Here is an 11,556-nt window from a genome sequence, read left to right as displayed (position 1 = left end):
CTTTTATTCTAATCTTCTCATAAGACTGATGTAGACCTGAACATGTGACACAACAGTACACAATGCAGAGTGACAGATTAACAATAAATTATAAAGGAATAAATATTGATTTCAGGAGCAGTGGTGTATTTATTTTTGAGGTTATATATATATATATATATACAAGGATGTAATGATTATTCCTCAGCTCATACATCATTTCAAATGAAAGCTGGAAAAGCTGGTTGGGCTCTTAAAGCCCACACATTTCAACCCATTACAGACCTGCATTGTCTGAACAGAATTATGTATCCAAAACAAACAAACAAAGGTAACCACAAAGTAAAATCTCTATTCATACTCACCAAAGAGAACACCAAATGGTAATGACTGCATTTGAATGTTAGAACCATTGCAGAAGAGGGACAAGGTACAGTTATTTGATATTGGTTGACATTTTCTCCAAAAGAGGTGAGTTTCATTAGAGAAACTCTTCTAATGTGAGACTCTACAAATGTATGTTTCATTCATTTATTATTTCATTTTACATACAAATGCGGATCTAATGTTCCAGTGGAACAATCAAAATGTATATGTCTATAAAAAAGGGGAAAAAGAAAAAACAAACAAACAAATTTGAAAAAACACTGGACCATGAATAAAAAAAAATAAATAAAAAAAGAGAAGTAAAACTGTTTAAATTGTTTAAAAGAAGAGTCTGTGATAAATGAGTGACGTAAATATTATTTCTGGACAACAAGCTGTGTTCTGAGTTATCCATACTGTTGAGTGGACACTGCCCATATCAGATGAATTCAGATTACAGTATGTGAACTCAGCTCAAGCACACAGGCTACAATTAACTCTTCAATACAGTATGTTCCTACATAATCATGTGGATGATGTGACAAACAGTGTGTGTAATACCCACAGGACTTCCTCTTCTCATTAGCTTTTAATCACAGTCATCAGGAACAGTTGCTACCAGCTTCCCCAGTTTGCTCTCTTACTGCATATATATATAGCAATCTGACAATAAGGCTATCAACTTAGTGGACAAACACAAACTTATTAACATCTTCGTTGTTACTGATTAAGGGTCCATACATGTGTTGCTCCGTACAGAGAAATATACAGAGGAGAAGCTTGCCGTGCCATGACTGTTGAGTATGTTTCACTCTATTTCACAGTTGTCTTCCATTTTGGAGCCAATAGTCGCATGAAGGTTTGGGTTGGTGAAGTGATCTGAAAAAGACCATAGACCCTGATTAGTAGGATTATGCTTGTTTGTATGTGTTTATATTTATCCCCACTGGTTATTAACTCAGTATCAATTACTCTTTATGGAAAAGGCTGGTGTTATTCCACACTTTATAATTGAAAAATTACATGAGAAAAAAACAAGCAGATATCAATTTTACACTTGGACTACAGTAAATAACACATTTACAATTACAAACATTAAAATAATGTGTGTGTGCATGTGTACTACTCACCTGCAGCAAACTCACGGATGTCAGCAGGCCTTTTGAGAAGCACATCTCTGTGATGAGGGCAGGAAATGCAATTAGTAACTTATGAAAATCTGACAGCAGAGGCTGTTTTTTTAATCAACCATATGGAGGTTTGAAATGTATTAACAGCCCAGACTGGGAGGAGGTGAGATGCTTTCATAATATGTTGTATATGATAAAATGGGTTACATACAGGGCAATGAGGGCAAAGTCTGATCATTTATCACCTTTAAAGATAAACAAATAAAAGTAAACAGAATTGGGGGCGCAAGCCATAATTTAATTTTGTTACAAAAACTACAAGTTACATTCTAATAACATGAAGCAGTTGATTCACAGCCAAAACAAATACTGCAGATGAAGTATTTTCAAGAACAACTAAGTCTGCACTTTAATTCAGTGACGAAAAAGCTGCTTATCAATCACTCATTCTGTGCAATATTATTTCAGACTGTGCAATATCGGTATACAGTTCAATCTGTTTATATGTATATAGTCCTGTGTATACTGTTTTTTTGGTTCATATTTTTATAATATTGTCTTGTCTTATTGCCTCATATTTATGTCTTTTTCTATTTTTTACAATCCCTACTGCTGCTGGAACAATGTAATTTCCCCGCTGTGGGTCTAATAAAGGCTTATCTTATCTTTTCACAGAAATAGTATGAAATGTAGTTGAAATACAGCCAGCAATGCATGATGTTGAATCTAGTGGACAGATGATTAATTGGAATTTCCTCCTAATATAAAATCAATATTTGATGTTACCAAATTTTTTTCACCTGCAGGCGTCACTTTCTACAGACAGATTGGTAAGATATTCTCGAGCTGCTCAGCATTTTAGGCCATCCATCAATCATCTTGGGTTTGAGAAATGTGTGTTACATTGCCTGGCCAATGGTTGGCAGTGTATGGAACAACACTCATGACATCAAAATCCATGTATATACAAGAAAACAGCTTTTGAATAGCTGTCCACTGTAGTGACCAATATACGTGAAAGGATTAAGATGTTGGTATTTTGTATTTAATATAAAGGTATAATATGCTATAGTTTTGGAAATGGAAAAGCCTTTTTTCCCCACACACATGTAAACAAGTGACATTGATACTACTTATAATTCACTTTCTTAAGTTTCATAAAAGTGCTCATTACCTATTACAGCATTCAACTGGCAAGGAAAAGGAGGAATCTAAACTCTAGTTAATACAGTAAGGAGTGGATTCAGTTACAAACAGATTTATTAAGGTTAGCTCTGTTTTGTTTGAGCTTTTGGGGAACGTCCTGTAGCTGGGGATGTCTTCTGTGTGAGACCAGGACCATGATGGATTTCTTTCAGTTTAAGTCTCAGACATAGAAATTGACCATAACGAGCACGTTTAGCTTTTCAAAAGAAAGAAAGACAAGCCAGCTAACCTTAGAAAGTCGCCTATCAGCACCTCTACTTCTGGATGCGACCTCAAATACTTCTCGTTGTCGATTCTCGTCTTGATCTGGAATCGAAGGAAAACGCATTTTAATGACTGGGCAAATAAACATCATGCAAAGCAAGTTGTAACTGGCTGCGTTAACGTTAGGCAAATGCCACAGACTAGCTTTTTAGCGTTGTAAAATATACCCACTGCTAACTTACTTTGAACTGTCGCAGTGTTTCTTGCTGCTCGGGGCTTAAAACACCGACGTCCAGCTTCACCAAGCCGCCTTTTCCAGCCATCATTTCTCTATGGATGTTGGTCGTCTAATTATTTCTTTTATTATCTACGACTGGTGATCGTTAGGAGCCATGTTAAGGACAACAACGGTCACCTGTTACTGACACAGTTGCTTAGCTTGGGAACAGCTGTTGATATGGAAACCAGCTCTGGCAGTTGACAACTCCGTCCGCGAGGGGGCAGCATAGCTCTTGATTAAAAGAAACACCACTGCTACTACTTCCCTTCTGTTTGCGAATAAATCCACATTTCAAATAATTTCACACATGCATAGCAGTAAAAAGAATAGTGTTGTGTCAGCTTAGAAACTACTAAGAAACTTACAACCTTCTGTAAAGTTCAGCTTTTGGACAATTTTGTCACAATACAAGCACAGTGAACCACCATGGCGACTTAAGTACAGTTTGATCACCTACTTTGTTCATCAACCTTTCTGTTTAACACGCACATCACACCCCATGACCACACTAATCCCATTTGTTAAAGTTCTTTTCTTTGGTAAATCCCTTTCTTGAAGCTGGCTGACTGGTGGACTGTGTACATCTAGTCATACTGTCACTGAAAAACAATTTTAAAAAATAGAATGAAAAAAAAAAAGATGACTAATGCTTTTGACAGCAACTTTCACTACGTTTTTCAAACTATATAAAGAGTATGTGGAAACTGAGAGGGCAGAATGTGAGTGATATATTTGATAAACCTTAGCAAAATTATTTTCAGGCAGAACATGAGGTAGATGCAAGCCTATACATTAATTAGACATACATCCAGTCTATAGTTTGTCAACACATTTTAAACTGGCACACGCATAGAACAGAGTATGCTGCTCTTAGGACAAATACAGCAACGAAGAATCTTCAGAGGTATTTTAGGCATGAGATAGAGAAATAGGGAAGGAGGCTTTACAAGCTGTTGCTGAGTTTGCTTCCAAAAGGAGCTCACAGCAAAACTATAAAAATGTTGAGTCCATTATCCTTTTGTAATATGTGACACTAGTTCTTAAGTGAAAAAAACCAATATAGCTATACAAAAAATGTTCGAGCTAGCTTCATGGCACTTTTGAGTGTCCATTACTCCCTTGGGATCAAGAAATAACTTGTGTTGTTGAAGTGCATGGGTTCTATCCTCTCCTTCACCCTCTGTTCTTCCTCATTTTCTTCTTCCCCTTCTTCTTCTGCTTTGCTCGGTGGTGGTTCTTTGTAACGTGGAGGTGTAAAGGTCACCAGGGCCTGTCCTTCTGGGGCTGCTGGGGCGGAGGGTGGGAGCTGAGTCGAGTCACTAGGCTGGATGATGACACTCATGCTGTGGAGTTTAGACATAAATCTGTCCTTGTGTCTGAATTTCAAAAGAGAGAGAGAGAGATTCAAATGAAGAAGTTGACTTTTCTGAGGAATTTGCTGAGGTTTCAAATATATATCGTAAATTCACTGACCGATGTTTAACTCATGTTGTAAATTTGTTTACTACATTAGAGTAATTTCAAATTTTAGAGACACATTGTCTTTACTCTGACATACAAAAAACATAACCAAGTGCACATTTAACACCAGGCGTCTCAGTACCTGAATATGTAGGCAGCTAAAATGACTAACAAGAGGACAAATGAACCAGAGATCCATAGATGGTGGTGCGACACCTTCCCGTCTCCGTCCACTGGTTCAACAGCCACAACTGCTATAAAGAGAAGGGAATGCTGTGAGAAATCCTAATAGACCAGAATAAGATCAATGCAAGCATATGACTGGATGATTATATGTGACTACATGTGTGTGTGTGTGATAGGTGTGTTGAGCCATGTTTCCTGTAGCTTCTTTCGTTGTTGAGCCTCAGTTATTATGATGACATGGCTTCCTGTTAAAACCCAGTGGTGCAGAGGGGATTTTTAGCACCAACATTTAAGAGTACCTTCTCTATCACTTTTCCCCCCGGTCTCTCTCTCAGACACACAAACAAGTCTAATTAACCATAACATTTTACTGTCTGCTAGCTATCATACCATCAGTCAGGTCTTCATCTGTAGTAGATCCTTCCTCTGAGGATCCTGGGACAGGATCCTGTTGAGGACAGTAACACAATAGACAGAGTGAGTTTCTGCAGGAAAATGAAAAAGAGCGAGAGCATAAATGATTTTCCTATAAATGACACATTTGATTGACACTGCAGACACTCACTGAAGTGGCTGTCAGATCTTCACTTTGAGCTGAGGAGAGAAACATACACACAGATAACGTGTAAGAAAGGAAGTCTCTCAGATTATATAACAGACGCTGAAATGTGTGAAAAGTAAACACATATAACAGTGCATTATCTTAAGGAGCTTGAGATCCCCATGTGAGTTAAAAGGAAAAGGGGAAAAAAAGATTTCTGCAACACAAAATTATGCTTATTATGTTAGTCTTTTTTCAGTATTCTTAAAGAAGATTATTTCTTTTTAAAATAATCTATGCTCTGAGAAACGTCTGAAAAGGAAGAAAATATTCTGTTTACACAGGGATTCAATAAAAGTTTTGAGTGCAGAAGCAAAGGTTAGATACTAAGATAGTAATGTTACATATTTAAAGCAACAAAAAAATAAGGGTATTTATACCAGAGGAGCTACTATCAATTTTCAGAGTGCGGTTTCTGCCTTTATTTTGATAATAGACTGTAGAGAGGAGACTGAAAACAAGAAAGCCAAAGCCACTGAGAAACATCTTAAAGAAATAGTTTGACATTTTGGGAAATCAGTTTATTTTGCTCATCACAATAATCATGTCTAACTTCACAAAAAATGTGAACAATAATTTGAATAATTTACTACTATGAATAATTTCACAATAAATGTGAAGCTAGTGGATGAGACAATTAGCTTAGCTTAGCATGAAGACTGGAAACAGGAGGAAACATTGAATCTGGTTCTGTCAAAAAGCAAGCAAGCAAGCAAGCAAACAAAAAATTAATAAAAAAACCAACCAAGTAAGCAAATTATTTCCAAAATAGTCAAACTATTCCTTTCAGTGGAAAAATGGCAAAAACTGAGGATTTCTCTATGATGCAGATTTACTCATGAACAAAATATGAAACATTTTGAGAAAGTAAAAAATCAAAATGAAAGCCAGAATTGAAGAATATAGAGGAATGTGTCAGAATTTAAGAGTCAAACTTTCATGTCAAAATCTGCAAGAGCACATGTCACTTTCATTTTGAATGGGGTATATTTCATTTTGCAAAGAAAATCAGGACATGAGGATGGTAAATATTCTTTTGCTGCATGATGAGGAAATTGATTGAAAAAGGAAAATAAACACAACTGGAAGAGGTAAAAGTCTGTATGTATGAGAGGATGTTTATATAATAGCCTCTTTAGAAAACCCAGTCATGTGGGAAGGAAACAGGAGCCCTGCTTCCTCAGGTTGTTATGGCTACTTTTATCCAGGGTGGATCATGCATTACTTAATAGCAAGTTGATAAAGTTCAAGGATTTACAAGTACACTTAATTTACGTCACCACTGTGTCTCTAAAACCAGTTCGGCATGTCTTCTGGCTGTTGTCCCCTGAGCAGGAAAAAAAAGTTTTCCATGCTGACATGGACACACCCACTTACCTGTTATAATTTTGAAATAGCTTGATTTTATTTCATGTGCGTACGCATGTTTGCACGTGTATTTACCTGTCCAGCTGCTGCCATTGACAGGTGTACTCCAGTCACTCCACCGACCGTCATATTCCTCCTTAGTTCTGAGCTGTATCAGGTACTCAACACCAGGCATTATATCCCTGATAATGAGGGAGCGTTTTGTGTTTATACCCTGTACCTACAGAAACACATAACAGGCAACCAGGTAAACACACATCATGCTGTCATTGGCCAAAAACAGCTGAGTGTGTGATCGTTTCAGGCCAGAAGACTCAACACTGTACTGGAGTACTGAACTGTGAAAAGTAAACACACACACTGACAGTGTATGTGAGGCACACATGTTCAAAAACCAGCCACTTGTCTGTTGGTCTACCAGTACACACCTGGACATATGAAGACTTGAGAGGTCTGTATTTGACCTCATAGATTAGTTTGTAATATCTGTCTTCATATTTCCAGGAGGTTGGAAAATTCCAGGTGACCTTTATCCATGTCTCATGTCCCTCCTCCTGTGTGACTTTCACATCTGATGGAGGATCCGGTTTTACTGCGGGGAGCAGGGGAGGAAAATAGTGAGTGCAGCTTCAGAGTGTTTTCGCACAGTAACTTGTACATCAGATCAAAAACACACACTGACATGGACCCAGACACTTACTAATGTCCATTGGTTTGAAGGAGATCCAGGTGCTGGTGGCATTGCCCGTGACACTCGTAACACACAGGTAGGCCGTGTGAGATGTTCTCAGCTCGTCCTCATTGTGGTCCAGAGCGCACCAGTAGCGGGAGAGCCGAGATGAGTATGAGCACTGGTGATGATGAAATGTGTCTGCTGGTCTGCAAGTGGGTGGAAGGAAAGGCAGAGATGGTGAGATATAAAGTCATTGAGATATCAGTCCTATAACTTCTATTTAAACTAACACTTACGCTTATATATAAATTGATGCATCTCTCTTTTCTTCTAAAGAAAAACATTTGTCTTTTCAAGTTAATTTTAATCTAAAACATTAAACAAAATGAGCAATTTCTCAAATCTTTCATTTCTGGAAAGTAGCCATAGTGTAAAAGAGATGGTCCATGACAAGGTGTCAGAGGAGAAGAATCAAGATTCTATTTATTATAGATATTATGTAAAACTGATGGGCTTGGAACATGTTAACATACATAACTTGTTCAACATGATCGTTGAAGGTTGCTAAATGCTAAACCTTTTAATTTCAGTTTTGATTTTTACATGGTCAAAATACAAGTGATTGGGACTTTCAAACACATCTATTTATGATATACAGTAGTGTTATTAACAATGGTATTATCTTTTGATATGAACTACTTTTACGTTATGTATAAATTACTCACAGGTGGGTTATTGTGTTAATGTCTGTCCTTACCTTTTATTTAGTACAAGGTAACAGTTCACCTGTTTAGTTACAGGCTTCTGAGGTGCCCACTCACAGCGAATCTTACTGTTGGGTGACCTTTTGTAGCAGGACAGGCTGGGAGTCTCAGGAGGATCTAACATAGCAGAAGACATGCAAACGTATTGTACCTTAATTTAGTCAGTTATTTGTTGTCTTTCCTAAATGTAAGCACAGCACAGATCACTATCAATCATGTCACATTCACTGGTAAGACAGCAAAATTATTTTGTCTTTATTTTACCAATTAAACTTTCAGTTGTTTCAAGTTTCTTGACAGCCACTTAAAAATAATTAAATGTGTCCAACATCTTTAATCCAAGATCTAATTTATAATATAAAACAGATAAAAGACACAAATTCTCACATTTGAAAAGCTGTATCCAGGGAAAGTTTTCTTTTTTTTCTTTTTTGCTTGCTGAGGAGACAGTCAGTCTGCAGTTTGTATGGCAGTGAAGGAGAGCTTGACTGCGACTTATCGATCAATTAAGCTTTACACCTCAAATATGAAACCTCAATGGACTTAAATGTTTACATGATGAGAGGCAGGAGGCTTGTAGCAACACCTTGATGCCTGTTATATGCGTATTGAGATAAATTTGTGCTACTAGGAGCAGTGTAGAGATTTTTTTCTGCTCTGAAAAATCTGCAGCTTCTCACTCTAGTTGGTCACCTGACACACTGATAAAACCTCCAACAAGCTGTAACAGCCTTCACTAAAACAGCACAGATCTCCTAAATTAAACATTTTTAGCAAATGAAAAGGTAAAACATTAAAAGATCAAAGTCTTGAGAATAGTTAAAGCTGCAAATGAAGTCTGTGGCTGCATAAAGTTGAGTGGGTGTTAAGAAAGTTGAGCTGAGCTACCACAGGATCCCATTCATTTTTAATTGATAAAAAAAACATGTCCACATGTACACATGTCCTAAAGTTGCTTGACATTTGGGCTTTGGAAGCATGTTTCTAGCTGTAAGCATTTAGGAGGAGTAGTGTGCCAAAAAAAAGAAGAAATGTGGCCAAATGTTTATGGGAACAGAAGAACTTAGTAGTAGATTTTTAATACAGACACCCACCCACACACACATTTCAAACATGTGGCAATGGGAGAGTAGAGATGTCCCTTGGTTCGAGTTAAAGTGACGCATCTCTTCTAACTTTACTTCTCCATTATGACTTCATTACTGCTGTGACTCACCTGCAACAATAACTTTTAGGGAGAACCTCTCTCTGCCTCTGTGATGACAAGTGTACTTCCCAGAGTCTGTCACTCTTACTGAGAACAGAGACAGTGTAGCCCCTCTATTCTCAAATGCGATTTCACCCCAGTCTCTCTTTCCGTTCCCCACTGTCCACCCGTTCCACTTCCAGCGATGCACAGTACTGACCTCTGACTCTGAGTGGTACGTCTCACTTACAGTACTGTCCATAGTATGTCCAGTGTTTACAATATTCCCAATGGTTGTGGGTGCAACTGTTGAAGTCAGTCCTCTGTTGGTGTTTGAGCTGTTTCCGTCAATGTTGACCTTTAGTCCATCCACCGTTACATGGCCTTTGCAGGTCAGAACCAGCTTATTGCCTGGGGATAAAACCAACACACCGGGGGGAGGGTCTGCACAGAAAAACAAGCGACAAAAACATCATTTATAGAATTAATGAATTGCTTGCTATCTTGAATTGTATATGTGTGTGGCTGTTTTAGTGAGCATTCACACAGTATTTTCTATAAGTTCTTTTGCCTTGAGTATAAATTGCAGTTGACAAGGCAGAGTGCTGCAAAGATGCAATGTTGCATAACCAAAGTTACTAACTCCTTTTGAACTTCCTCTTTTAAAATGCCTGTCTTCTTCACTGTTTCTTTTTCTGTCCTAAATCATGTCCTCTTTGTGTCATGATATTCCCCCTATTTATTCTGATTTTCTGACTGCACTCAGAACACACACACAGCCCATCATGACTTAAGCCTTAACTGCACGCTTTTTTATTTCTCCGTCCTCCCTTCCTACCAGCTCCCTGGAAAATAAAGAATTTGCAGCTGAGAGACACCAGAATGGCACAACTACATAGCATGTGGACTGCTTTTAGGTTTCACACATATGGTTTTTAAATCTTTTTTAATTTACTTAAACCTGTTCATAAATGATACCAGTGACTAAAGTGCAGGATTTTTGGCATGAGGGCAGATGGAGTTGTCCCAAAACCCCATAACCCCCCCTGCAGCAGTTTTAGTCCAGTACAACAAACATGACCAAGGTTAAAAACACATCTATAGTAGATGCTGATTGGCCAGTAGAGAGCTGGCAGCAAGTCCAGATAGAGCAGCTTCTTGTCCTGGTTTTAGAAAAAATAACGCAGGGTCTGCCTTACTAATTTATGTCAGGAACAATGCCTAACTTGTAAATAGGCTTTATGTGATTTAACTTTCTTTCTTTCTTTGTTTTGTTTGGAAGTACGAGAAACAAAATAACAATAGAGATAAATTAATACACAGCACACTATGTATTTTTAAATGGACCGTTTGAAAATATCAAACTTGAAATTCTAAAAATATAATTTGAAATATAACCTGTGAAGAACACAGATAAAACAACTTTTGACAGAGTTGCACTGTGCTCAGTGCTTGTTTGCTGTGATTTATTTGATCGTAAATCCAGTCAAAAAATGAAAAGAATCTGAAACTGTCCTGTCAGTGGGTATGAACCGACAAGAGAACAAAAACACCTCATACTTTCACCTCACATCTTACACTGTTACTTTTAAAATCAAAACCAAAGCTGAGTAAGTCGTGAGTTAATTCACTCAAAAAGATTACACATCAGTATCTGTCTGTTTCTCACTTGAATTCACGTTGTCAATAAATGGCAGAGCAAATTCTATATGCATTTATTCTGGGGACTTACCCTTTCTGGGACAGGTTGCGTGGAAAATGCTGTGGACCTGCGTGGCGCAAAGAACAGACAGCAAAGGGAGAAAAATCCGCATTTTTGTGCATGAATCTCCCTTTACCGAGTCGTCACACCATCACCTGCGCGTACACTGCATCAGATGGAGACTGTTGTGACTCCGATCAAACTTTGATCATCATCAGAGTCTGTCGAGCTACTGAAAGTCCTCCACTACGGGCAGAATAGTTAAAGCGCTTCCTCTGGTTGCAGCAGTCTGCTCTCCGTGAGACCCGTTATTGTGAAATCCCAGCTCTCTTCCCCTTGTTCAGCGCCGTTACACAGAGGAAATCCTCCTTAGAGTCAAAATAAACCCCCCAAAGCTCAATAGGCCTGCTATTATAATATTCAATATTTCATTTGTAAATCTGTCATTCT

The 11,556-nt window shown here is 37.9% G+C and overlaps 2 protein-coding genes across 4 annotated transcripts; both read right to left on the bottom strand.

Annotated features, from left to right (window-relative positions):
- Positions 1-105: 105 nt before the first annotated feature.
- LOC108885968 (regulatory subunit of type II PKA R-subunit domain containing 1) lies at positions 106-3,723 on the bottom strand. The gene is made up of 4 exons (XM_018680530.2): positions 3,128-3,723; positions 2,911-2,987; positions 1,476-1,522; positions 106-1,224 (listed from the first exon to the last, which is right to left on the bottom strand). The coding sequence occupies exons 1-4, from the start codon at positions 3,209-3,211 to the stop codon at positions 1,154-1,156; spliced, it is 279 nt and encodes a 92-aa protein (XP_018536046.1). The 5' UTR covers positions 3,212-3,723; the 3' UTR covers positions 106-1,153.
- Positions 3,724-3,878: 155 nt separating this feature from the next.
- Positions 3,879-11,416, bottom strand: il6r (interleukin 6 receptor). 3 transcript variants are annotated; one of them, XM_018680529.2, is made up of 10 exons: positions 11,137-11,416; positions 9,435-9,848; positions 8,212-8,335; positions 7,482-7,660; positions 7,309-7,373; positions 6,857-7,001; positions 5,378-5,406; positions 5,203-5,260; positions 4,769-4,880; positions 3,879-4,541 (listed from the first exon to the last, which is right to left on the bottom strand). In XM_018680529.2, exons 1-10 carry the CDS (start codon positions 11,216-11,218, stop codon positions 4,277-4,279), a joined length of 1,473 nt encoding a protein of 490 aa, XP_018536045.1. In that variant the 5' UTR covers positions 11,219-11,416; the 3' UTR covers positions 3,879-4,276. The 3 variants fall into 3 exon arrangements, with proteins under 3 accessions (XP_018536045.1, XP_018536043.1, XP_018536044.1); XM_018680527.2 differs by having other exon boundaries at positions 7,210-7,373; positions 11,137-11,415; XM_018680528.2 differs by having other exon boundaries at positions 4,769-4,877; positions 7,210-7,373; positions 11,137-11,415.
- Positions 11,417-11,556: the final 140 nt, after the last annotated feature.

Source organism: Lates calcarifer, linkage group LG15 (genome assembly GCF_001640805.2).
Source record: "Lates calcarifer isolate ASB-BC8 linkage group LG15, TLL_Latcal_v3, whole genome shotgun sequence".
Taxonomy (NCBI): domain Eukaryota; kingdom Metazoa; phylum Chordata; class Actinopteri; family Centropomidae; genus Lates; species Lates calcarifer.
The sequence above is the reverse complement of the archived record's forward strand: the minus strand, read 5'-3'. Positions and strand labels throughout refer to the sequence as shown.

Coding starts and splice junctions, on each gene's coding strand:
- LOC108885968 (XM_018680530.2), bottom strand. CDS start 3,211: ATGATGGCTGGAAAAGGCGGCTTGGTGAAGCTGGACGTCGGTGTTTTA. Junction 2,988..3,127: donor AAACACTGCGACAGTTCAAA/GTAAGTTAGCAG, acceptor CTTCGATTCCAG/ATCAAGACGAGAATCGACAA. Junction 1,523..2,910: donor CTGATAGGCGACTTTCTAAG/GTTAGCTGGCTT, acceptor CCCTCATCACAG/AGATGTGCTTCTCAAAAGGC.
- il6r (XM_018680527.2), bottom strand. CDS start 11,218: ATGCGGATTTTTCTCCCTTTGCTGTCTGTTCTTTGCGCCACGCAGGTC. Junction 8,336..9,434: donor CCTAAAAGTTATTGTTGCAG/GTGAGTCACAGC, acceptor CTGCTATGTTAG/ATCCTCCTGAGACTCCCAGC. Junction 4,542..4,768: donor TTAGCTGCCTACATATTCAG/GTACTGAGACGC, acceptor TTTGAAATTCAG/ACACAAGGACAGATTTATGT.